This window comes from Suncus etruscus, chromosome 9 (assembly GCF_024139225.1).
Source record: "Suncus etruscus isolate mSunEtr1 chromosome 9, mSunEtr1.pri.cur, whole genome shotgun sequence".
Taxonomy (NCBI): domain Eukaryota; kingdom Metazoa; phylum Chordata; class Mammalia; order Eulipotyphla; family Soricidae; genus Suncus; species Suncus etruscus.
In genome coordinates this window covers 115277714-115303950 of record NC_064856.1, presented here as the reverse complement: position 1 = coordinate 115303950, position 26237 = coordinate 115277714, and the positions used below count along the sequence as shown (strand labels likewise).

General features: G+C 60.4%; 1 protein-coding gene across 8 annotated transcripts in view; it reads right to left on the bottom strand.

The window, feature by feature from the left end:
* BRSK2 (BR serine/threonine kinase 2) overlaps positions 1-25452 on the bottom strand; it is a 28988-nt gene extending 3536 nt beyond the window's left edge. For 3 of the 8 annotated variants that reach the window (XM_049781133.1, XM_049781131.1, XM_049781132.1), the window contains exons 1-20: positions 25304-25451; positions 19013-19107; positions 18420-18505; positions 11521-11661; positions 11256-11372; positions 10291-10324; positions 10085-10153; positions 9824-9970; positions 7489-7520; positions 7107-7271; positions 6923-7020; positions 6684-6834; positions 5056-5121; positions 4035-4095; positions 3299-3506; positions 3140-3188; positions 1733-1856; positions 1192-1372; positions 1013-1102; positions 835-929 (exon numbers count right to left, since the gene is read on the bottom strand). In XM_049781133.1, coding sequence (XP_049637090.1) covers positions 844-929; positions 1013-1102; positions 1192-1372; positions 1733-1856; positions 3140-3188; positions 3299-3506; positions 4035-4095; positions 5056-5121; positions 6684-6834; positions 6923-7020; positions 7107-7271; positions 7489-7520; positions 9824-9970; positions 10085-10153; positions 10291-10324; positions 11256-11372; positions 11521-11661; positions 18420-18505; positions 19013-19107; positions 25304-25388 — 2085 coding nt within the window. In that variant the 5' untranslated portion in view covers positions 25389-25451 and the 3' untranslated portion in view covers positions 835-843. Of the gene's footprint in view, positions 1-154; positions 930-1012; positions 1103-1191; positions 1373-1732; positions 1857-3139; positions 3189-3298; positions 3507-4034; positions 4096-5055; positions 5122-6683; positions 6835-6922; positions 7021-7106; positions 7272-7488; positions 7521-9823; positions 9971-10084; positions 10154-10290; positions 10325-11255; positions 11373-11520; positions 11662-18419; positions 18506-19012; positions 19108-25303 lie in introns of those variants that run through there. The other 5 variants (XM_049781135.1, XM_049781129.1, XM_049781128.1 and 2 more) reach the window with 4 other exon arrangements.
* Positions 25453-26237: the final 785 nt, after the last annotated feature.

Genomic DNA, 26237 nt, shown 5'->3' with positions numbered 1-26237 from the left:
TCGGGGTCTGTTGAGACTCCCCGGCCACAGTTCCGCTGGGCTCTGAGCTTCCGGAATAACTGTGCTGCGTGGTGGCCCCATACCCTCCTCCGGCCATACTGGCCGACCGGCCCTCATGGACACTGCTCCTCTTTCCCGGCTTGGTTCACCCTCTGCTGGGCTCAGTATTGGCCCTTTGTAGCCTCCCTAGAGGCAGAAGAAGCTCCAGAGTGAGCCAGGGACCACGGGCCCAGACGGGGACGGGTGAGCAGGGCTGTGGGCCAGGGGTGTCACGGCCCTGGGGAGGACAGCCACTTGCTCACAGCTGGACCTTACTGGCCGATGGACCAGGGCCTGCATGTGCTGTCCTCTAGCCTTGCAGGAGTCACCTGGGGTTGAGGGCCTGCGTATACTAAAGGCATTTCCAGCCTGATCACACCCGTGGGTGACCAGGCAGAGGTGAGCAGGGCAGACACAGACAATGAAATGAGGATGGTAGAAGGGGCTGGTGGCTGCTAGGCCTCCAGCCCCCCATCATGGAAGCACAGACGGAGACCCCGAGGAGGTGGGGCCAGCACTGGCCTCCAGCCTGGACAGAGCCGGCACACGCTCGCCCGCACCTTCTGCGCCCCCTGGGCTGCCCTGTGGGGACAGGGCGTTAGCCACGGGGAAGGCCATGGTCGCTGCTGCCCTGGACCTGCTCTCGCTGCCTATGTCCACTCGCCTCGTCCGGGCACTGGCCCCAGGACGTGTGGCGGGACAGGGGGGTAGGCGGCCCCATGGGCCAGCCTGGCACTCCCCGGTGGCCCTGCCCGCACCCCCTCCCTGCCCCGGTGGCAGGGCCGGACACCTTACCTGCCAGCGTCAGAGGCTACTCTCGTAGCTGGTGGCCACCTTCTGGCCCTTAAGCCCAGCGCCCCAGCTTAGTCCTGGCGCTGGCGGGGGGGGTTCTACAGTGGACAAGAGGCACCTTTCAGTGCGCAGTGCTGGGCCTGCATGCCTGGGTGTGGGCCTGGCTCCGCACGGGTCTCACCTGGCATGTGCGGGGCAGCAGGCGGGGCGTGCGCACTCAGCAGCTGCGTCTGGATAGTCTCCACGACCCTCTTGAAGCGGCGGCTTGGGCCTGCGGGGGACAGACAGGAGGCGACACTTGGAGCGTCTGTGGTGGGCGGGCGGGCCGACTGGCGGGCAGCCCTGGGAGTGGCGTCTCACCTGAGAGCAGCGTGAAGGTGACCGAGTAGATGCCGTTCTCCTTCTGCGCCTCGCCACCCTCGGTGTACGTGATGTCCACCTGGAACCGGACAGGCTTCTGGAACACGGCTGGGCCCCCGCTCGCCTTGTATTCGGCCCGGAAGCTGGTCTGCGAGATGACGCTGTGGCCCAGGCTGGGAATCTGCGAGGGTGGAAGGGACACCTGAGACCCCTGCACCTATGCTCGCCCGAATCACCCAGTGGTGCCCGTGGCTGCCAGCAGTGGGGTGTGTTCGCATGTCGGGGAAAACGTGGGAGGGGAGGGGAGGAGAGGGAAGGGGAGGGAAGGGGACAATAGAGCGGTGCTATGTGGGGAGCAGGATTCGGCGGTGGCTGAGGACTGATGGGGCCAAGGTGCCTCAGTGCTTCACAGGGGAGACCCCCCAGCTGGCCTTTGTCCCTCCCAGTCGGGGCCTGGGGTCAGGGCTGGACCAGTGACAGTGAGTGCCGTGGTTGTGAGCCCGAAGAGGGTGGGTGGGCGGCTGCAGGGCCTGAGCCTCACCGACAGGAAGGCGTGGACGATGTCCGCCTTGATAGAGCTCAGCGGCTTGTCTTTGATGACCACGAAAATCTGCTCCTCCTTCTCCAGGCTGATGAAGTTCCCGAACCATGACTTTTTGGCCAGCCTAGAGGATGGGGGTGGGGGTGGGGGGAAAGTGTCAGGACACACTGTGCTCCCTGTAGGCCTTCACCCCCAACGAGACCCTGACCTCTGACCCCTGACCTCCTCTCCACCATCTTGGCCGCCCTTACCCTGGAGCGGTGCCCGTTGGGTGGGTGAAGGCATGTGGGGAGGCTAGGGCACACTGTGGGCCCATGTGTTGGCCTGAGGTTGCACCCTGTGCCGCACAGTGACACCAAAATGAGGCTGCCTTGCCCAGTGTCCCTACAGCAGAACAGGGCACTCAGACCCCTGAGCGCTGGGAAGAACGCTAGCCTGCAGCCTCTGTACTTCAGACCAGCTGCTCTCCAGGCCTCAAACCCCACGTGCAGCTCTGGACCCCTATTCCGGCTCCCAGGGGACATGGCGAACACAGTGCGACCCCTGGCCCTGGGACACCCATAGTGATGACCTCTGACTCCTTGGATACCACCATGTTGACCCCTGTCCCTGGAATACCACGGAGCTGACCTCTGACTCCTAGGACAAACTAGCCCACAGCACTGATTCCTGGTCCTTGGGGCAAACTGACGAACAGTGCTGACCCGTGACCCCAGGACAGAACAGTCTGCTGAGCTGTCCTTCCCACAGCCCATGTCCCCCCACCCCGTGGGTCAGCCAGAGTAGGAGGAGACATGGGCAAACTCAAGCCCCTGCTGACAGGCTGGGCTGCCAACAGGGTGTCCTCCAGTGTCCTCTCCACTGCCAGAAGGCCTGATCTCACGGGCTCTGGGGGTTTGCCTGGGGCAGGGGGGGCCACGGCTGAGCCTGGTTCTCAGGACAGGATGTCTGGCTCTAGCTCCTTCATAGTGGAGCAGGCGGGGAGGACCCAAATGCCCCCATGACCAGTCGGCGGGGCCACAGAGTGACACCCACCCATTCACTCCAGCCTGGCTCCCAGAAGCCAGGTCAGGACACCTCCAGGGCCCGTGATGCTTCCGCTATCCCCCGACCCCAGGAGGGCACAAGACCACCAAAGGGGTGCGGAACCTAAAGGAGAATGGCCGCCTGCCACTCTCGGTCACTCCCTGCCACTGTAACCGCCACAGCCCAATTTGGGCCTCCCCAGGCCACCGGCACACCACTAGGCTCCAGGCCAGAGTGGCACTTTGCTCCTAAGAACCCAGGGCTCAATCCCTCAATCCCAGCTTGTGTGCCCCTTCAACCTCCTGCCCTGCACCCTGGCAGGAACCAGCCTGGCCCCCAGGGGCAGCTCTGTGAGGGTGTGCCCACCCCGGGTGCACTTACTCGGGGGATGACTCCGGCGTCAGGTTGGACATCTCCTCTGGCGTGGGCACTGCGCAGGGGGGACAGGGATGGGACAAAAGGTCTGAGTGCGGTGCTGGCCTGCGCCACCCACTCCGGGGTGCCTCCCCGGAGCACACCCTCGCCCTGCCCTGCACCCACCTTGCAGTTTCCTGCGGTGGAAACGAGGGGACCCCAGGAAGCTGTTCTTGATGGAGTTGAGGCGTGTCCTCCAGGGCACGCCCCCGACGCTGGGGCTGGACGGGGGTGTGGGAGTGGGCGTGCCCGCTGGGCTGTCCTTGGGCGTGTGTACCGGTGTCCCCTTGGGGGTGGGGAGGGGACTGCCCCTCGGAGAGGGGTGAGGGGTCACCTGCATGATGGGGACAGAGCTGGTGTCGGCTCCAGAGCCCCTGGGGAAGAGCCTGGCCAGCTGGGGGCCCATGTAGCCCGGCACTGGGGGCTGGGGTTGGGAGCCAGCGGGGCCAAGCTGGAGCTTGGCAGGGGGCGATGGCGGCAGGGTCTGGGGCTTGGGGCCGGGCCGCGGGGCAGCCTGGGGAGGGAGGATGCGTCCTGGCCTAGCGGGGCTCCGACCGGCTTCCAGCTCCACAGAGGCGGCTGGGGGGCAGCCCACAAGGCGGGGCCCCGGGGGCAGGGGCGGCAGGACAAACTTCCTGATGGGCTGCGGGGTGCAGGGGGATGGGAGCCGAGCATATGCTCCCCATGCAGGCCCAAGGCCCGGAGCAGCGTGCGGGGCCAGGCCAGGGGAGAGCACAGGACATGGGACACAGGACACAGGACACGGGGACACAACAGGACAGAGAACGTGCAGTTAGCGAGAGCAGTCACGGCCCACAGGGTCCCTCCCGGGAATCTGGCCCATACCACGCGGTCCACTCACCCGAGGGCTGGTCAGGGGGCTGGTGGAGAGGCCTGAGGAGGCGCCACTGATGGATCTGGACCTGTGGGCACAGCACGGGCGGCTCAGTAGGTGGGGGCTTCAGGCTGAGCTCTAGGCCCAGAGCCCCCACGCTGCCTCTGGCACCGACGGGACCTGTAGGCTGGGGACAGCCCTTGGGCCTCTTCGAGACCCCATGCCCGCTGTGGGTGCCCTGAGTCCAAGGGCCCAGGGTTCAGCCCTCCTCGGTGTGTGCTCCCTCCTGCGTCACCCTAGAGTGCAAGATGCTACTGGGCCCTGAGCAACGAGCTTCTAGAAGCTTCCATCCTGTTCCCCGGGGCCCAGGTAGCCCAGCAGCAATCCCAGGAGAACATCAGCCACACACAGGCTGGCGCAAAGCCCTGGGAAGCAGGTGCGACCACACCAGAGACACAGCTACTCTGCAGGGCAAGGGCACAGCATGGGACCTCTGGAACTTCCTGTGTCCCAGCACTGCCCAGCGGGCATAGGCCCTACTCCGCGCAGCCCTGCCTGCACCGTGGGCTGAGCCCCAGCAGGGCCACCATGACCTCCAGGCCTCCAGGCTAGAGCAGATCCTGCTGTCCCTGGTCACCGGGACCAGACAGAAAATGGGTTGGGGTGCACCTCAGCCTCTCTGTAGGTGCCCAGAGATGGAGCAATGGCTGCAGTACAGGACGGCAGCCCAGAACAGCAGCCATATGGGGGTGAGACCAGGCAGGAGGGCCAAGCCCTGTGTAGGACCCAGGTGGGCACCCCAGAGACACAGCCAGCTCCAAGAGTGCAGCATCCACCCTGCGCAGGGCCTGGCATGGCCCAGGAGCCTGAGGGCACCCCCCGCCTGTCAGGGTGGGCCACATGGCTCCGGGCACAGAATGGCTTCAGCCCCAAAACCCACTCCTGAGCCACAGGCTTCCCTGGAACCGGGCTGGGGAGCCCTGGCCAGAGCTGGAGAGGGCAAGAGCCAGGCCCGCCCTGGACATGGGGGCAGGGGAGCTGCGTGTACCTGTCGTCTTTGCTGAATTGGGGGTGGGCTTCAGCGATATCCAGGCTTTTACTGAACAATGTCTTACTACAGCGGGAACAAAGCGAGAAGAGAGAGTTACTGCCCAGTCGCACATAGGGGGCAGGTGAGCAGGAAGCACAGCCAGGGGCCCTGGGCAAAAGGCCCATCAGGCTGGGGGCCAGGGGTCACTGCCTGCCTGAGTGACTGACCCACATGGGGAAGCTGCGGTTGACGGGGATGGCCTGGGACTAAAGGCCTTTGGGGGTATCAGGACGGCACCCCATTCACACACGACCCTGCCCGCACAGTCTTGGGTGGGCAGCACTGGCAGGGAGAGGGCGGATCAGGCAGGGGGCCACAAGGAAGGTTCACCCTAGCAAGCAAGAGAGGAAGCAGCCAGGGCTGAGTGCAGGGGGGCTCCTCCTGCCCCCCCCATGCAGAGCACCCCCACACACAGGGTCAAGCATCCAGAAAGGACCCCAGACTGGAAGCTGAGGAGGCCTGAGAGGGTCCTGGAGGCCATGACCCTGTAGCTCCCTGAAAGTACGCAAGAAGACTGGCCGGGCCAAGACCGCAGGGCTGACCAGGGATGGCTCGGGGCTTTCCTACCCATAACCCCATCCAGGGCTGGCACACAACTGAGTCCCCTAAGCAAGTCCATCAGCTCCAGCCCTGAGGGTGCAATCAGCCCTGCAGACCTAGAGGACCCTCCGCCTCTGGGCGCCTGAGGGTGGCGCAGCACAACTGCTCAGTTCTCTTGAGTCCCTTGTCTGTACCCCAAACTCTCCCCAGCACCACCTGGTGGACTGACACCAAATGAACAAGTCTGCAGTGCGGAAGGTTCTGAACATGGCCAGATCCCACCAGTCCCACCCAGCCCAGTCCAGCCCAATCCAGATCAGCCCAACCCAGAACAACCCTGCCCAGCTCAGCCCAGCTCAGCCCAGCTAGTTCCAGCTCAGGCCAGTTTAGCTCAGCCCAGCCCAGTTCAGTCTAGCCCAGCTCAGGCCAACCAGTCTGACTCAGGCCAGCCCAGTGCCCAGCTCAGCCCAGTCCAGCTCAGCCCAGCCCAGCCCAGTCCAGCTCAACCCAACCAGCTCAGCCCATCCCAGAGCAGTCTACCCAAGCCCAGCTCAGCCCAACCCAGCTCAGCCCAGCTCAGGCCACTCCAGTCCAGTTTAGTCAGCCCAACCAGCTCAGCCCCTCCCAGTGCGGCCTAACCAGCCCAGCCCAGTCCACCCAGCTCAGTCTAGCCCAGATCAGCCCGACCTGCAGAGCAACACATCTAGACTGGCAAGACCCACTTGTGAGCTCGATCCAGGCACTGTGTGCATCCCAATCCCAGCTGAGCCAGGCCCCAACACCCGGTGAGCCCAGAACAGGCCAGCCTGCTGTGTGTGTGCCAGGATGGTCTAAGCCACACAAGACGTCCCCAAAGCAACAAAGCAGCCCATGAGTTCATCCCCATCGATCCAGTACAGCCAGGCCTAGCCCGGCAGCCATGATCCATGCAGCCTGAGTGCTGTGCTCAGGGAGTAGAGGTGGGCTGCGTAGGTGCGAGGCTGCCCGAGGAAGCAGAGGACCATGCCAGCAGTTTGCTGCTCAGTGCAGGTCTGGTGTGCACGCACCTCTGGCCGTGCTGGGCCATCTCAATGGCACGGCGTGCAGGCACCGGGGAGCCGCCATCAGTCACACTCAGCACCTCCATGGACTTCCGTTCAGGCCTCCGCTTGCCATGACGGTTTAGCATCGGTGAGTCCACACGCTTCCGGGGTGGGTCTGTGCACAGAGGGAGGTTCGGTTCTGGGTGAGGCCCTAAGGCTGGGAGGGGGCTGGGGGGCTGGGCAGGTCCCCAGGGGAACCTTACCGGTTTCATTCCTGGGGGGCAGGTCCTCATCCTCATGGCTGGGATACCTTTCCTTCCGGTCCAGAAGGAGAAAGTAGATCATCTTCTCCTGATTCTCTCTGTGGGGGCCAGGGAGGACCAGAGTGTTACTTCTGGGAGAGGGGCTGTGGGGACCGCCCTCCTGGCCTGCTCCGCCCACACGCACTCCTCGGACAGCAGGTCCTGCAGCAGCTTGTTACGGTCGCGGAAGCAGCCGAGTGAGTGCATGCTGTCCAGCACATCGGGGTCAATGTCCTCCAGGCTGGGCAGTGAGCGGATCTGCACCTTGCGCGGGGCGGGCTGCTCTGGCTCCGGCTCATTCTTGCCCCCTCTGTGGGCAACAGGTTCCCTCGTCACCAGGCAGCTGAGCCAGGGGTGTCGGGGCCCCAGAGCCTGCTACTGTCTCTGCACCCAGCCCGCACATCTATGTCCTGCCTGCGCCCTGCAGACCATTGGCCTGAGAGCTGGCTTCCTCCCGCCTTCCCTAGCAGGCCCTCGGCCACAGTCGCAGGCAAAGCAAGTGATTAGTGGGAGGAAGAGCTACTTACATATACCATGTGTGTTTCTGAATGTGCTCTAGCTACAAGGAAAGAGAGACAGGTTAGTACGCGGAAGAGGAGGACCCTCGTTAGCTGGGGAGCACGGGACGGAGCAGGCAGGAGTCGAGACAGCAGCTGAATGGTGAGGAGCAGGAGAGGGTGTGAGGGGCGGGGAGGGCTGTGTCCCCAGAGGTTCCGGCCAGCATCACGGCCAGCTCCCAAGCAGAAAAGGAAGTGCCCGGCAAAGAGAAGGAAGTGGGGCACAAGGGCGGCAGAAAGCCCGCTCCCAGGTGTCTGCACTAGGGAAGGGAGGTGGCAGGGGAGGCGGGGTTGGGGTGCAGGTGTGCACTGGCTCTTGAGCCTGCTCTCTACCCAGCTCACGGGGGTGGGAGGGTGGGGGCACGGGAAGGGGCGGCCTCTCAGACGGTCCTAACTGCCTTCCTGAGCCCTTCTACTGGCCTGGCCCTAGACCCGGCGTGCCGAGGACACAGCCTAGCAAGCTGCGGCACCTGTCCTCCCAGCTCGGAGACCTTCATGCTACTGGAGCTGCGGGCCTGCAGGCGCCTGGGCATACCCACGGCACACTTGCACACATGTGTTTGAACACACAGACACACGTGCAATCACGCTGATCGTGTGTGATATATATTCTATCACAGAGACATGTATGTACAAACACGCCCATTTGTTTCTTTTGTGTGTGTGAAAATCACATTCTGATTCACACAAAGAAGCTTTTCTCCGACAGGCTATACATATAGAAAGAAACAAATGTCCAATCAGACGTGAAGTTAACTTTGTGGAGCTGCTCCATGTTTTGTGACAATTAAATAAACTTGATTCCAGCTTGATCTTCACAAAACCATGTGGGAGTCAGGCCAACGAGGCCATAGTGTGTTCGAACACACAAATGTGCAGGTGGAAACACTCACGATGTGTTGAGTGTTCTAACACAAGGACATGTGCAAACACCCGTGATATTTTTGTGTTCTGACAATGTTTATGAAAGCACACCCACACCTGTTCTAACACACCCAAACACACATCTATGACACATGTACAGTGCACACTTTGGTTTTTTTTTTTTTTTTTTTTTTTTGCTTTTTGGGCCACACCCAGTGACACTCAGGGGTTACTGCTGGCTATGTGCTCAGAAATCGCTCCTGGCTTGGGAACCGTATGGGACGCCAGGGGATCGAATCGTGGTCCGTCCTAGGTTAGTGCATACAAGACAAAGGCCTTACCACTTGTGCCACTGCTCTGGCCCCTACAGTGCACACTTTTATACTCTTTTGTTTGTTTGTTTTTGTTTTTGTTTTTGGGCCACACCCAGCGGCGCTCAGGGGTTACTCCTGGCTGTCTGCTCAGCAATAGCTCCTGGCTGGCACGGGGGACCATGTGGGACACCAGGATTCGAACCAACCACCTTTGGTCCTGGATCGGCTACTTGCAAGGCAAACGCCGCTGTGCTATCTCTCCCGGCCCACTTTTATACTCTTAACATGCTCAGGATACACATCCATCAGTGACATATTTGTATACACATAGGTGTGTATTTTGACATGCCGAACAAGTTCATATACTCGCATGCAAGCACATCCACATGTTCTAACACACGTGATAGGCTCTGCATGAACATGCCCACATCTATGGCATATACACATTCTTGTGTTAGAACACACAGGGCATGCCAAGTGTTCTCATACATATTATCATGCCCGTGGATGCACACATTCATGACACATGTACACACAACTAGATTCTGACATGTATGTGCACATGCCCACAGCACACAGGTCTACCAGAATCCGTGTGTCCTAACAACCCACACACACTCACAACACCTACGCATAAATATGCTCTGACATGCAAACAGGCCAAAAGCATGTAAGCACCTTTGACACGTTTGTACATATACTTATATGAACATATATGTTCTAGCACATTAACATTTCAATGCGTGTGCAGATACCCGCACAAACATTGAGAATATACGCATGTGCTCCAACACCTGCACACGTACACTGATGCCCAAGGCATATGGGTACGTTCACATGTGCTCTAATATACAAGCACACACGTGTTGCTGGCACCCCACACACATACCCTCGCAGACACCCATAACCCATGTGGACACCTGAATGCGTGTCCCAACGCAAACCAGACTCACCATACCAGACATGTCTGTGCACTCACCACGTGCACATGTGCACATACAGCTCACACACGCCCACTTGCACGTACAGATGTGTGCGCACACGCAGGCGGGGCATGGCGCTCCCTGCAAGGCACCAGCTGCCGGGGAGGCGGCCGGAGCCAGGCCCAGGGCAGGGGGAAGACGCACCGTGAGGCGCCGCGCGGCGTCCACCTCTATCATGCCACGCAGCAGGCTCTGGCAATCGGGCGGGATGAAGTGCGGCATGTGGAACACGCCCCGCTTGACCTTCTCCAGCAGTTGCCGCAGGTTGTCGTCATCGAAGGGCAGCGCCCCCTGTGGGGAGGGAAGGGGCGGTGAGGGTGGGAGAGGGACTGGGGAGGGTGGGGGGCACAGGGGGGGGAAGGAATGAGCAGGGAGGGGGAGGGACAGGCTGCAGGGGGCGCTCACCACCAGCAAGGCGAAGAGGATGACCCCACAGCTCCACACATCCGCCTTGCGGCCATCGTACTTCTCCCCCTGCGAAGAGTGGGTCCCTGTCATTGAGGGCACAGGGCCCGGGGAGTGGGGTGAGGGTGGGAGGCAGCAGGGAGGGGGTCAGAAGTCCCAGGCTGTGCAGGGTATAGGAGTTGTGAGGCGTGGGATGGGCGACTTACCCGGATGACTTCAGGGCAGGCATAGTGGGGCGACCTGCAAGGGAAGAGTCAGAGTAAGAGTCAGGCCAGCCCAGTGCTGGGTTCCCCGTGTGAGCCCAGGCCAGAGGCAACCTGAGGAGGGTCCAGCGGGATGGTGAGGGGCGAGTGCAGGTGCAGGAGCCAGTCTGGGGGTGAGTGTAGAGGTGGGTGTGGGGTGAGTGTAGGGCGTGCGGAGATGAGGATGGGTCAGTGGGGTCTTGTAGAGGTGAGCATAGGGGTGAGACTTTTGGGTATTGGGGTGAGGGCAGGGGTGAATGTGGGTGTGGTGAGTGTAGGTGGGTGTGGGTCAGTGTTTAGGAGTGTGGGGTGGGCTGGAGTGGTAGCACGGCGGTAGGGCATTTGCCTTGCACGCAGCCTATCCAGCACAGATGGTGGTTCAAATCCCAGCATCCCACATGGTCCCCCGAACCTGCCAGGAGTGATTTTTGAGCACAGAGCCAGGAGTAACCCGAGTACTGCCGAGCGTGGTCCAAAAACAAACAAACAAGCAAACAAATAAATAAATAAGTGCAGGAGTGGGGCCAGAGAGATAGCATGGAGGTGGGGCATTTGCCTTGCAGGCAGAAGGACAGTGGTTCAAATCCCAGCATCCCATGTGGTCGCCAGAGCCTGCCAGGAGCAATTTCTAAGCGTAGAGCCAGGGGGAACCCCTGAGTGCTGCTGGGTGTGACCCCAAAACCAAAAACAATTGTGCAGGAGTGGGTGTGGATGAGTGGGGGGGGGGAGTGGGGGTGTGGAGGTCAGTACAGGGTGAATTTGGTGAGTATGGGTGAATGCAGAGCTGAGTATGGACGAGTGTGGATGCAAGAGTGGATATGGGTAAAGGGAGTGAGTGTAGGAGTGTGGGTGAGTCGGTTAGGACAAAGGTGAGTATGGTGGGGGTGGGGGTGAGTGAGGGGCTTAGGGGGCACGGGCCACATGCTCACCCGCAGCTGGTCTCCAGCAGGCTGTCCCCCACCTGCAGCGAGGCCATGCCAAAGTCGGCAATGCGGATGTTGTTCTTCTCGTCCAGCAGAAGGTTCTCGGGCTTCAGGTCCCTGTGGCTGCACAGGAAAGCGGGGGTGGGGGGCTGGGACCACATGGGTAGCCTACACACCACCCAGGGGCCCCGTGACGGCTTACGCCCCAGCTCTGCCTGGCTGAGGGTCGCAGTCTGGACTGCCAGTGGGCTGGGGGGGTCCCCGTGCCTACCAGATAGAGTGACTGTGGCAGAAGTCGAGGGCAGAAATGATCTGCCGGAAGAACTTGCGGGCCTCCTTGGGGGTGAGGCGCCCCTTCTTGACCAGGTAGTCGAACAGCTCCCCTCCCGACACGTGCTCCAGCACCAGGTACCTGCAGGGGCAGCAGCACAGGCCCTGGGAAGCCGCTGGGACAGGCTCGGGCGGTGCTGGGCTCGATCCTGACCCCCCAGAACCTCAAAGAGCTCCATGTTTGCTCTGTAGGCCAGGGGAACCGGCTAGGATAGGGGGAAGAATGGGGACAGAGGAGGAGGGGCCTAGGAGCTGAACCAACTCCATGAGGTCCTGGGATAGCTGAGGATAGGGACATGGGAGCAGCTTCAGTTCTTGCAAAATTTGGGGGTTGCGTATGGGACAGACTCTGGGAACCAAAGACCTGTCTGGAAAAGACACCCCAAGTCAGCCTCCAGAAACCCCAAACTCCCACCTATGTGCTTCCTCATGAGTCAGAGGTGGTGAGGTCATGGGATGTTCCAGCCTCTATGGGCAACCCTGTCTGAACCCCCATATCATATATGGGTATCCCCTCCCCCAACTCATCTATCCCACCTGCATGATCAGAACTGCCACACCTGGAATGGGCGGGTAGAGGAGTCTGCATGGGGGAGAGGGAGGGGAGAAGAAAGAGAGTTAGAGAGAGAAGTGGGGGGAGCCATCATCATCAGAGATTCAGCATCAGCAATTCAGTATCATCAAAGAAGCAGCAGCAGTGGCATCACTAAAGAGAGTTGGTCAGCCTGGAAGCCAGTGAGGAAGCCTGGAAGAAGCGGCTGGAAGGGAGACAGGCTGAGAGAGCCAGGAGGAGCAGAGAAGTGGCTTCTAGGAAAAGGCTTAGTATAGAGGCCATGTGAGGAGATGTGCATGGCGGTAGGGACCGTGAACTAAAGCTGGCTGACTCCTGGAACTTCATCCGACTGCTTTGGGAATCTCTCCGCCTTCACCCTGCAACCTCCAGACCCGCCAGACCATAGGGGCTGTGGGAGCCGGGTTGAGCCCAGAAAGGCCTCACCATCCCCACACCAACCCCAGGACTCTTTAATTTATATTAAGGCAACAACTGGCGCCCGAACCGTGGACTGACTTGAACCCTGGACCCAAGAAGAAGACCTCAGCGATGATGAGTGCTAATTGTGACTTGACCCTTTGGTGGACAGCCCCCTCGAGCTGGACTGAACATGCTGTGCCTTTCACTGGAACATCGGTGAACATGGCTCCTGTTCTGAATGGCTTCATGTTGCTCTAGTCTATCTACCTGCATTTCCTACTCTAGCCTGTACTGCAAGGCTCCCTAGAGATTCTCCTGCACACATTACACAAGAGGGGAAGAGTGCCTTCTCATCTCAGTGGTGATGATTCTCGCTCTAAAGGCCTTCCCAAAACTAATGATTTATCGTGTATTATTGACACTAAACCAGAGAGATCCCCATCTCCCAAGAATGATAAGCGAGCTACCATCTCCTCAGACTCAGAGTCTGAAAACGGCTCCGTGCCCCAAGCGCTGAGTCAGGTAGACAAGCCGGTGATGGCAACCCAAGTCCTGGGCACTGTTAAATGGTTCAATGTCTGGAATGGTTATGGATTTATCAACAGAAATGACACCAAAGAAGATGTCTGTTCACTGGACAGATATTAGGAGAAACAAACCCAGGAAGTTTCTGTGTAGCGTTGGTGATGGGGAGACTGTGGAGTCTGGTGTTGTGAAAGGAGAGAGGGGACCAAAAGCTGCTAACGTAACCGGACCTAGTCTCACCATCCCCACCCCAACACTAGGACTCTTTAATTTATATTAAGACAATAACATAGACCTCACAGGACTGTGCACCAATACTACAGAACTTACAGGATTGTGCACCCCCATATCACAGACCTCCCAGGACTATGAATCCTGTTAGAGTATACCTTCTTTTAGCCAATACAAAGATCATCCCCAGTTCCTTTGTATGTTTATTTACAACTTGGCTTTACCCCCCCAAACATAGATTGTCTTCATTGTAAACTTGGGTAGGACTGGCTCAGGATAGCCTGAGCTATCTGCCCTTACTCCAGTGATTCTCAAATAGTGGGGCACGGAGGCTCCATAAAAGGACTCTTTAATTTATATTAAGACAACAACTGTCGCCCGAACCTTGGACTGACCTGAACCCTGGACCCAAGAAGAAGACCTCAGTGATGGTGAGCGTGTTTGATCTCGGCAAACATTGTCATAACAAGCTGAGCCCTATGTTTATGTCTCTGGAGCTGAGAGTTGCTGTGTCCTGCTTCAAACCCCGCTTTGAAAAGCTATGCATTGCAAAAGGTGCTCATTGTAACCATTAATCCAGACATCACATCTGATTAAAAAAATCAGCTCAAGGGCCCGGAGAGATAGCCCAGCGGCGTTTGCCTTGCAAGCAGCCGATCCAGGACCTAAGGTGGTTGGTTCGAATCCCGGTGTCCCATAGGGTCCCCCGTGCCTGCCAGGAGCTATTTCTGAACAGACAGCCAGGAGTAACCCCTGAGCACTGCTGGGTGTGAACCAAAAACCAAAAAAAAAAAAAAAAAAAAAAAGATACTATTTACAGTCATGCAGGGGGCGCAAAAAATGTTTTTTTTCTTCCTAAGGGGGCATGACAGAAAATAATTAAGAAGCACTGCCTTACTCTGACCTTACTGCTCCATCCATCCAGGGATGGCCTCTGTACTCAGTAAAAGTGGCAGTTCTGGTAGGCAGCTGGGTGGAGATAGGAGGTAGAAGACAACCAGACTACACGTGTTTCACCCTCGGCCAGGGTTGGATTATTTCATGTGTGACACTGATTCAGATTCATTCACCTGTGCTTGCAGATACTGTGCGTGGGCTGATTTTACAAATGGTGCTCAAACAGCGACCCAAGAACGCGAGAAGGCCCCCAACAATGTGAGTGAATTGACCCTCTGGTAGCTAATCACCATAAAGGCCCCCTCAAGCTGGACCAAATGTGGCAGTGGTCCTCAAACTATGGCCCACGGGCCACATACTGCATTTGTATCTGTTTTGTTTCTTCATTGCAAACTAAGATCTATGCAGTGTGCGTAAGAATTCGTTCCTAAGTTTTGTTTTTACTAGAGTCAGACCCTCCAATGGTCTGAGGACAGTGAACTGGTCCCCTGTTTAAAAAGTTTGAGGACCCCTGAAATGTGGTGTGCCTTTCACTGGAAGAGCGGTGCACATGGCCCCATTCTGAGTGGCTTCATGTTGCTCCGGTCCATCTACCTGCACTCTGGACTGTATGTGCCAGGCTCCCTAGAGATTCTCCTGCACACATGCCACAAGATGGGAAGAGTGCCTCTCCAGCGGTGATGAGTTCTCAGTCTAAAGGCCTTCCCAGGAATGATAATCTATCTTTGAGTACTGGCACTGAACCAGAGAGACCCTCACCTCCCAAGCACGAAGAGCCAGCTACCGTCTCTGCAGACTCAGAGTCTGAAAACGGCTCCGTGCCCCAAGCACTGAGTCAGGTAGACAAGCCGGTGCTGGCAACCCAAGTCTTGGGCACTGTTCAATGGTTCAATGTCCGGAATGGTTATGGATTTATCAACAGAAATGACACAAAGTGGATGTCTTTAGTAACTGGACAGATTAGAAGAAACAATTCGGAAGTGTCTGTGTAGCGTTGGCGATGGAGAGAGGGGTCCAAAAGCTTCTAATGTATCCGGGTCTGGTAGATTGCCAGTGAAAGGTAGCAGATATGCTCCCAAATGACATATGTTCTTCAGATTCAGCACCCCGCCTCACTCAGCTGCTCCACTACCCACTGCAGCAGAGCCACCTCAGGGGGGACAGAAGCAGGCAGTGAAGAGGGGAGAGCTGAAGACTCTGGGCAGCATCCCAGATACTGACGCCGCCACCTTTCTTCAAAGGTGCTCTGTGGAGGACTTCGGCCCCCCATCCTGTGCAGCTTGAGGCCACTGATGAGACGGAAGTCAAACAGACAGCCCCAGTGGAGGGGGGCCAATAGTAGGAAGATGAGTGGGCCACCCCACCGAGATTCCGACTCAGGCACCTTCCCATCCCAAGTGAGCTCAGCAGCCTACCACAGAAGGTGGAGATGGAGAAACCAAGCCCAGCCACAGTCCAACTGAGGAGAAGCTGCTTTCAGAACCTCCTGCACCTGGGTTACCTCCAAAAAATTAACTTTATTCTAGGTGAATCTCTTGACCCTATTATTTGGATCGGTCCCTATATTGCTGGCTTAATTGTGTTCTACCCGTGTATATCTTTTTGTTTGTTTTTGGGCCACACCTGGTGGCACTCAGGGGTTATTCCTGGCTCTGCACTCGAAATCGCTCCTGGCAGGCTCGGGGGACCATATAGAATGCCAGGTTTCGAACCACCATCTGTCCTGGGTTGGCCACGTGCAAGGCAAAAGTACTGAAAAAGCCCTTTCGCTGTGCTATCTCTCCGGCCACTACCTGTTTATGTCTTAGTAGCTACTATTTTGTTCCATGCTTCACATGCAAACAGATAATTATGTATCAAACTTTAGTGCTTTGTATTAGTTTGCACATTTCCAGGGAAATACATAATGTTGGTAGATTTTTTTTTTTTTTTTGGTTTGGGCCACACCCGGCGGCGCTCAGGGGTTACTCCTGGCTATCTGCTCAGAAATAGCTCCTGGCAGGCACAGGGGACCATATGGGACACCGGGATTCGAACCAACCACCTTTGGTCCTGGATCGGCTGCTTGCAAGGCAAACACCGCTGTGCTATCTCTCGGGACCCATGTTGTTAAATTTTTTTTTTGGGGTCACCCGGCGTTGCTCAGGGGTTACTCCTGGCTGTCTACTCAGAAATAGCTCCTGGCAGGCACAGGGGACCCTATGGGACACCGGGATTCGAACCAACCACCTTGGGTCCTGGATCAGCTGCTTGCAAGGCAAACGCCGTTGTGCTATCTCTCCGGGCCCATGTTGTTAGATTCTTAATGGTTCTCAGCTATCCTAATCAATGCTTCCCAACTGCTGGGATGTTTGACTGTACATATCATTTAGTAACTTATTCTCAAATTAAGTATGTCAGCAAAAATGGTCTAATTAAGTATATTTGCAGAAAGTCTTTGTCCACAGAAGTCTATGGAAAAGGAACTTATATACTATTGACTCTTACTACCGTACTCATTATAAGAATGTTACAGCAAACTTATTTTCCAATGATGTATGTCTTCAGAAATGTCGTAATAATCTTGTTTAAAAAGTCTATGGAAAAGAAACTTGGATGCTCTAGACCAGTGGTCCTCAAACTACGGCCCGTGGGCCACATATTGTATTTATTCCCATTTTGTTTCTTCACTTCTAAATAAGATCTATGCAGTGTGCATAGAAATTTGTTCATAATTTTTGTTTTTACTATAATCTGGCCCTCCAACAGTCTGAAGGACAGTGAACTGGCCCCCTGTTTAAAAAGTTTGAGGGCCCCTGCTCTAGACTCATATTGCAGTGCTTGGTGTATGTAAGGTGTTTAAAAACTTGTTTTCAAAACGAGAAGTCTGAAAAAATTTCGATATGTATAAGACAAGGGTACGGAAAAAGCTGATTGTTTTGAGAATAATGTATACACAATCTAACCCTATGATGCCTTTTTTTGGAGGGGGGCCATGGGACGCTCGGGGTTACTCCTGGCTATGTGCTCAGAAATCGCTCCTGGCTTGGGGAACCCTATGGGACGCCAGGGGATCGAACCGTGGTCGATCCTAGGTTAGTGTGTGCAAATCAGACGCCTTACCGCTTGCACCACCGCTGCAGCCCCTAACCTATGATGCTTTTAAAACCATGTCTATTCTCACTAGGAGTGATTGATAGGAATTAGCTACAACAATAACTGGTTTTTAAAACGTCCCTATCATCTTACTTGATGCTAAAAGTCTGTTGTAGTTGTTTCCAGACATTTGCTGTGCCTATACAGAATAACAACCACATTTATAAATCCTGATCTGGGGTTCACGCCTCTTACAGAGAACACCACAACACGACTCATGGATCCCTCTTCAAGTTTTAGAACAAAAAAGGGGAGTTGTTAGGCCATGCCTTGTTTTAGCCAAAACCAAGATCATCCGGGTTTCCTACGTCTATGTGTTCACAACGTGGTTTTATCCCCCAAACAGAGGCTGTCTCCCTAGTAAGCCGGGGTGGGTCTGGCGCCAGGCAGCCTGAGCTCTGTCCTTGCTGACAAGCGTTTCGGCCTCAGCCTGTCTGGACCATCTCGGGCAGCGGCTCTGCTTCGGGGCCGCTCCCTGGGGGCGGGGGGCGTTTTACAGCCGCGCTCCCCCATTATCACAGCCCTCAGCCACATCACAGGAGTCTGAACCCCGACATCACAGGCTTCGCAGGACTGTGGCTCCGTAGCAGACCCAGACGTGTGTACCCACTCTCACAGACCGTGCACCGTGATGCCTCCTATGGCAGACATCACAGGAGTCCGAACCCCGACATCACAGACACCCAGGACCCGCGGCCTAAGACCACCCCAAGGCCATGCTCAGGGGCCTCAAGGGCCGCGCCCCAAGAGCGAGCGAGCGAGCGAGCCTCGCGTCCTAACGCCAGACCAGAAACCTCACGGGAGTGCGGAGTGCGCATCGGCACGCGCAGGCCTGAGAGCTGCGCTCGGGGCCCCAACGTCACAGCCACAGCGCAGCACCACAGGCCTCGCAGGGCGACGCTGAGGAGACTGGGAGGCGGGAAAAGCCGGCCCCGCCCACCGCCACAGGACCACGCCCACCGCGGCCCCGCCCGCCCAGGACCACGCCCACCGAGGCCCCGCCCACCAGCCCCGGGCGTCCGCGGGCCACCGGACCCGACCCGGTCGTCGTCGTCATCGTCGTCGTCGGCAATACCTACAAATATTTTTTGTTCTCGTACACGTCGTGCAGCTTCAGGACGTGCGGGTGCTCGATCAGCTTCAGGATGGCGATTTCCCGCTCCACCTGCAGGGCGGCCGGCCGGGCTCTCAGGGCGCCTTCGCCCGCCGTCCAATCCCGGCCCGGGCCCCGCCCCGACCGCACCCACTTCCCCGTCCAGGGCCCTGCCAGCAGGAACTCAAGCCCCACCTCCCGCCAGGCCCCGCCCACGTGCTCTAGGGCCCCGCCCACTCTCTCACCGGGCCGTGCTCTCAGGCCCCGCTCGCGCCCAGCCACGCCCACGCGCTCCCAGGCCCCGCCTGCTCCCACCCAGCCACGCCCATGCCTTCCCAGGCCTCGCCTACTCCCGCCCAGGCATGCCCACACTCCCCCAGGCCCCGCCCACTCCCACTCAGCCCCACCCACACTCCCTCAGGCCCACCCGCCCCCCGCCAGCCCCGCCCACGGGCTCCCAGGCCCCGCCCGCATCCCCTCGGGCCCCGCCCATTCCCAACCAGCCACGCCCACACTCCCTCAGGCCCCGCCCGCTCCCTGCCAGCCACGCCCACTTGCTCCCAGGCCCCGCCCGCTCACCTTCATCAGCACCGACTCGCTGAGCTTCTCCCTGTTGACGATCTTGATGGCCACCTTCTGGCACGTGACGCAGTGGATGCCCAGCTTCACGAGGCCTACGGGGAGCCCGGCGGGTCAGACCCCGCTGCCCCGCTGGGTGGGCCCTCCCGCCGCCTCCCCACGCGCCTCCTGGGCCCAGGGTCCCCAAGAGGACGGGCAATCACACCCCCCTCCCTGCTGTGCACAACAGACAGACTTCCTGCCCTGGCACCACCTCCCAGCCACAGGGAGCCCCGGTGCCCACGCCAGCCTCTGGCTGCCACGTAACGCACTGCGACTTGCTCTGTGTGCCTGTGTGCGTGCACATGCACCCACGTGTGCCTGAATGTAGGCAGCCGTGTGTGTGTGTGTGTGTGTGTGTGTGTGTCTGTCTGTCTGTCTGTCTGTCTGTGTCTGTGTCTGTGTGTGTCTGCAGACTGCGTGTGGAGGCTCTGGCCAGTCTGCAGGAGACATGGGTTTGTGCCGGAAATGAGCCCTTGCAGTGTGCGCTGAAACGGTCCGACACGTCCTGTCCTCTCCGGGCTCCAACGCAGACGTGCATTCAGCTTCTGCGCAGGGGACCTGGGCACAGGGCCTGGGCGCTGTGTGGTGGCACTGCGAGGAGCGGGTCAGCCGTCAGCCACCGTTGAGGCTGGGCAGGCCCAGGGGGAGGGTGGGCAGCTGGCACACAGGGCACTGAGTGGTCTTGGAATGCAGGGAGCCCGGAACCCACCCCTGTACTTGCTCCACAACCCTCTCACCCCTGCACTCGCTGCATATCTACCTCATCCCTGCAATGCTCCAGACACGCCTCACCCCTGCACTTGGTCTTACATGTCTCACCCTACAGGACCCCCAAAGGCAGCCAGGCATCAGATGGCCGGGGCCCTCCGTGAGGGCATCCAGGGCTGCTGTGCACTGGGCACTGAGGTCCAGACCCTGACTCTACCCGAGACCAAGGGCCCCCATGGCCCACCCCTTGCCCACTACTGGGAGCCCATCTGGCTGGACCAGTCGCTCTCCAGTGGTCCTCAAACTATGGCCCGCGGGCCACATATTGTATTTGTATCTGTTTTGTTTCTTCATTGCAAAATTAGATAAATGCAGTGTGCATAAGAATTCGTTCATAAGTTTTGTTTTTACTAGAGTCAGACCCTCCAATGGTCTGAGGGACAGTGAACTGGCCCCCTGTTTAAAAAGTTTGAGGGCCCCTGCGTCTAAACCTTGGGACCTGGGCTCATAGCTAGTGGTCGACCTACATAGGGGCAGCATCTGGTGCCCAGTGCCACCTCGCCTGGCCCGTGAGGACCCCGGAAGGCGCTTGGGAACACGAGGTGTGAGCTGGACAGGGCACTGTGCCCAGTCTCCAAAGGGGCCATCAGTAGGGCCACATCTGGGCTGTGCCACTCTGGACCGTGCTCTGGACTGGTCACACTCACTGTCACCTAGGTGGTCACTGGCCCACAGTCACTGGGACACTCACCGGGGTACCGGACTTGGGGTACACTCTGTGGGCAGCAGCCCCACACCCATGCATTAATCCCGTGGCCCCTCTGGGACTGGCTCTGTCCTCTGAGCACACAGGCGTGGGGTCAAATGATATTACGGCTGGGCCCCAAGGTCACGTGATGCTGGACTGGGGAGAGCAGCGAGGCGCCTCGAGCCTCACATGGCCAGACAGGGGCCACAGCCACGAACCCCAAAGTGGAGGCACCCCAGAGTCCTGGGGTGACAGAGGTGGCGGATGTGGACGTGCTGGGGCAGGTGTCGGGCAGGAAAGGAAATTCAGCACCACGAGTCGGACAGCTCCGCCACAGAGGCGGCTTGGAGGGCGGTTGGGAGCCTGGGCAGGTCCTGGGGACAGGCACGCTGGGGGGCAGACAGGCTGCAGAACCTCGGACCCCGAATCCTGGCCCCTAAGTCCACATCCTTAGCCCCTGCATTCGTAACCCTGGACCCCATATTGCCGCCCCTAGACTCAGCCCCCCAACTCCACCACTGGGACCCCCACATCCACTCTGAACCCTGTGTCCTGGCTCTGCGTCACCCCCGCGTGCCAAGCCCCCTGCCCTTGGGCCCCATGTCCTCTCCCTGTGGCCTCCTGTCCCCACCCCTGAACCCCTTTTCCTAGCTCCTTTGTCCCCTCTTTGGTCCCTGCTTCCCCCTCCCTATGACCCTGCTTCCCCAGGCAAGGAGGAGAGACAAAGGAAGCAGCAGCCCGGGAACCTAACACAGGTCCCATGGTGCAGGCAGCCCCAAGCTATGGGGTCCCTAAGGCAAGAGCCCCCTACGGCAGGCAGAGCGGCTGGCAGCACCCAGGAGCCAGTTCCAGGCCCAGATGCAGGGAGCAGGGCAGGGACAGTGGGTATCTTCAGCATCAGGACTAGAGGGAAGGAGCCCTCAGCCACAGGAATCCCCAAACTTGTCCATGAAGTCATAGCTTGGAAGTCAAGGGGCAGAACTGAACCCTGTGTCCTGGGGGAACCATGAATCCTGGGGGGGGGTCCTGCATCCTAGGAAAGGACTACTGTATCCTGATTGAGTCCCCTATGTCCCGGAGTGACCTGCATCCTGCTAAAACAGGGTCCCCCTGACCTCTGCCCAGGAATCTAAGCGGCATCTCCTGTGGCCTCTGTGTTCCAGCCGCATGAAGGGCCCAGTGTCCCCTGTCCCCACGTCCAACCAGCACTGATGCTGCCCCCATCCAGTCCCGCCAGTGTTCTGGGGTTCCCTGACCCACATTTTGGCCCAGAAGCCTCTCTCCACCCCCACAAACCGCCATAACAGGGGTGGACTAGTGTGTCCCCAGCTCCCATATGTCACCAGCCTCGTGGCCCTACTGCCCACCAGCCTCTGTCCTGGACCCCGGCCAGCCCCGCCCAGTGGCACAGCTGGGCACCGCCCAGATCAGAACCGACGAGCCAGGGATCCCAAAGGTGCCGAGGCATCCACTCCAGGGTCCTAGGCAGTCAGTGGTGCCCCCAGGACCTGGTGGGCATAGATCCATGTCCCCTCTGGAGAAGCAGTGGTGGCGGCAGACGCCCTCTGGGCCACCATGGCCGGCATGTCCAGCTCTGGGTCCAGCCAGCGCCCACAATAGCTGCTTTGTCTGGACCCTGCCCAGCCCCCTGTGGTGGCATCCCAGCTGGAGACGGGGCCGTGGCCAGGCGAGATGGCCCAAACCCCGCCCTGCCTGCCTGCTGAAGCAGATGGGGGTTGCACGGTGGGCTCCTACATGACCCTGAGCCGGCAGAAGCTTCTAGAAGCAGGTTCTGCAGGCAGCACAAACCTAGCTGTGTGCCCAGGCCATGCGTGGTTGGACCGAGCTAGAGCTTCCCGTACCCCCAAGCCAGGGCGCAACACCAAATGCCAGGCACACGAATCCTCTCCGAGGACCTCGAAAATGCCGTGTCTGATGGCTAGGAGCAGGTGCCAGCCCTGCCAGCTGCAGAGTGGCAAGTGCTACCCTCTCTAGACCAGTCACCACCTGGAAGGTGCCAGGTCAGCGGCTCTGGGCTGTTGGCATCCCCAGCCCATAGTGAAGGAGACAGGGTCGGTACAGGGTCCGCCAGAAACACCACCCGCTTCTGGACAGTTCTAGTCACCGCTGGGCACATGACAGGGTAAGGTGAGGGGGCGTCAGGGCCTGGCTCTCGACGGGCTCTCGGCAGGTGGGACTCAGAGCATGGCCTGGCATGTGGCCATGGTTCAAACCTGGGAACCCCCAAAAGTCCCCCAAGCCCTCCAAGAGTGAATCCTGAGAGCCCCATGTAGCCCCAAAGGAAACATAATCCAGAAATAAATAAAGGGGTCCGGGAACCACGGACTCTCCAGCAACCCAGCACCCTTGTTCCAGGTCCAGGGGCCCTGACTGGACACACCCTCCCTGCACCTGGAGCTGGTCATGACCCCAACCTGTGTGGGGACAACAGGGCTGCCCCTTTCCCATTGTGAAGATGGACTGACTACCCAGAAACTCGGCACCAGCCCGTTTCTAGGACCAGTTCTATCTGTGCCCAGATCAGGATGGGACAGGCAGGGCTGGGCACAGGCAGGTGGAGTGGGGACACTATTCTGCTCCCCTCACGCCACCACAGGGAGGTGCCACACAGGTGCTCAGGAGCTCCATCCTCACTGCAAGCCCTGCCAACCTTCACAGGCACTCCCCATGCCCTCCACTCACTTCAGCCCCCTGCACTCTCTCTGCCTCTAAACTCATTCCTGATCCTTGGCCCTCACCCCTGCTCCTGACTTCACCTCAGGTGAAATCCAGATCTCACCCCTGCTGTCCCTCTGTTATCAGTAATCCAACACCCCTCCACTTACCTGACCCCTGCACTCACTTGACCCCTTGGCCCCTGTCTGGGGCAGCCAGTGTTGGAGCTGGCTGCAAGACCCCAACAGCAAGAGCTGGGGGAGGGCAGGTGTCCCTGGGGCCTGTTTAAGTGGAGATATGGGGGACACTCGGGGTTCACGTGGGATCTGCTGTGGGAAACACTTGGGGTTCACGTGGGATCATGGGGAAAGACTTGGGGTTCACAAGGCAACATAAGTGGGGCTGCACACGAGGGGCTCATGTGGGAATGGATGTGGGGGAGATCTGGGGTGTCGGGAGTCTGTAATTTACATGAGGGATTCCCCCCGGGCCCATGTAAGGGTGCGTGTAGGAACAGTGGGATCAAGGCTGAGCAGATGTGGAGGTGGCTGGCAGGGCAGGGCAGGGCAGGGCTGCCCTTATGCCCTTATCTTGGGTCAGACCAACCTGGATGTCCCTGGTGCTTGGGGAGGGTCCTTGGAGGGGGTTAGCAGTGCTGGGAAGGGCTCTGTGTGTGTGTGTGTGTGTGTGTGTGTGTGTGTGTGTGTGTGTGTGTGTGTGTGTGTGTGTGTGTGTGTGTGTGTGTGTGTGTGTGTGTGTGTGTGTCTGTGTGTATATGTGTATGTGTGTGCAGGACCCAGGGCAGGAGCAGGCAGGCAGGGAGCCCTATCGGCTGGTATCTGAACTCCCCACAATCCTCCTGGACCTGGAGCGGTCAGCACACCACAGCAGGGTGGCACAGGGTTGGGCAGGCCGGCTCCCAGCAGCTCCCCCAGAATCAGGTGACCCCAGACTCTGCACACTCAGGCTCCTCCTCCACCGCCTCCCCAAAGTCTTTCTCTGGGTCTAAACTCTGCCTAGCAGCAACTTGTCCTGGGCAATGAGCCCCCGGCGACTGCCCAGTGGCCGACACCGTCACCATGGCCCCACGGGACTGGCCGCGGCCCAGGGCCCCGGAGGAGTCCCAGCTGGGCAGGAAGGGGACAGCAGGGGGCACCCCGAAAGCCTTCCAGAGTGGAGGCCAGGCCGCCCCTCCCCGCGCCTGGCCCACTTTCTCCCCAGCGCCCCCTCGGGCTCCGGGGGCGCCCCGGGGCCCCACCCTGCGCGCCCACCGCCTCGGGCCGGCCGGCCCTCTCCACCCACCCGCCGCGAGGCTGGGGACTGAATGCCTCGGGCCGCGGGGGCAGGAGGAAAATGGCCGGGTGCGGGGTCGGGGAGGCCCGGGGCCCCCCCCACCGACCCCGCGCGCCCAGCCGGCCTGCTCTCCCCAGCGCGCCGTCCCGGGGGAGCGCGGGGAGGCGCTTCCCCAGCAGCAGGCCCGGGCGTGGGGTGCGGCGCGGCGCGGCGGGGTGGGGTGGGGGTGCAGGCGCTGTCCAGCTCCGCCAGCGCCCGGGCGCGGGGATGCGGCGCGGCCAGGCCCGAGGGGCGCCCGCCCGCCCGCCGCGCAGCGGGCCGCAGCTGCCCGGGCCCCGCGCCCATTAGCGCAGCGCGCACGGCGGCAGATGGGCCCCGCACGCCCGCCCCGCACAAAGGGCCCCGCCGGCGGCCCCGCGCACAATGCGGCCGCCGCGCACCTGCCCCGGCCCGCGCGCGCCGCGTGTCCTTGGGCCGCGCCCGGCCTGGCGGGGCTCCGGCGCCCATTGTTCGCCGAGCCCAGGGCCCCGGGGCCCGCTCGGCAGGGACGGGCGGAGGGAGCGGCCCGGCGAGGCCCGCGCCCCGGACCCTGGGCCAAGCCTGGGCCCCTCCCCAAGCCCGCCCGGGACCCCCTGGCTGCGCGCCTGGCAGCCCCGGACCCTCCCCGCGCGCCCCGATGGCCTGGCCATGGCCGGGGACCCCTCCCCGCGCCCCGATCCCCGGCCACTCCCGGGAAGCCGTCCCCGCGCGCCCCGATCCCTTCCCGGGGACCCCTCCCCGCGCGCCCGGGACCCCGGCCCTTCGCAGGCCCCCGCCGCACTCACCCGTCTGCCCCTTGCCCAGCGTCTTCTCCAGCCGGTAGGGCCCCACATACTGCGCCCCGCCGCCGTCCTTCCCCGTCGATGACATCGCTGCCCGGCCCGCGCCCGCCAGGGGGGCGCCCGGAGCGAGGGCGGGCGGGCGGGCGGGCGGCGGCGGCAGGGAGGGCCGCGTCGGCGCGCGGGCGCTCGGTGCTCGCGCGTCTGTCTGTCTGTCCGTCCGTCCGTCCGTCCGTCCGTCCGTCCGTCCGGCTCGCGGCGCCCGGCGGGCCGCGCTCGCTCCGCGCCCCCCGCGCCGCCTCCCCCGCGCGCACGCGCCGCCGCCGCCTCCCGGAGACCACAGGGCGGGGGGCCCCAGGCTGCCGCCGCCGCCGCCGCCGCCGCCGCCGCCCCGCGCCCCCCGCGCACGCACGCCCGCACGCCCGTCCGTCCGTCCGCGGCCGCGCAGCCGAGCCCAGCCGAGCCCCGGGGAGCCGAGCGCCGCGGAGCCGAGCGCCGCGGAGCCGAGCCGAGCCGAGCCGAGCCGAGCCGAGCCGAGCGTTGCCGAGCGCTGCCGAGTCCGGCCGACCGAGATCGGCCGCGGACCCGAGCGGACCCGAGCGGAGCCGAACGGACTCGGCCCACCCAGCCGAGCGTTGGGACGGCGCCCACTGGTTCCCGAGCCTGCCCATCAGAAGGCTCGACCAATCGTAAGCGTCTGAGCGCGGAGTCCCGCCCCCTCCGCCGGGCCGAGCCCGGGCCAGAGCCGCTGTCTGCTGCGACCGCTGCCAATGGTTGCCTTGCCCGCCCATCTGAATAGTCGACCAATCACAAGCGTGCTCGCGCGGAGAGTCCCGCCCTCTCGCCGCGCCGAGCTCCAGGCGAGCCCAAGTCCCGCGGGCTCGCGCGTCGCTAACGGTCCGCGGCTGGGTCGGAACTCTAGGCTGGATCGGACCGGACC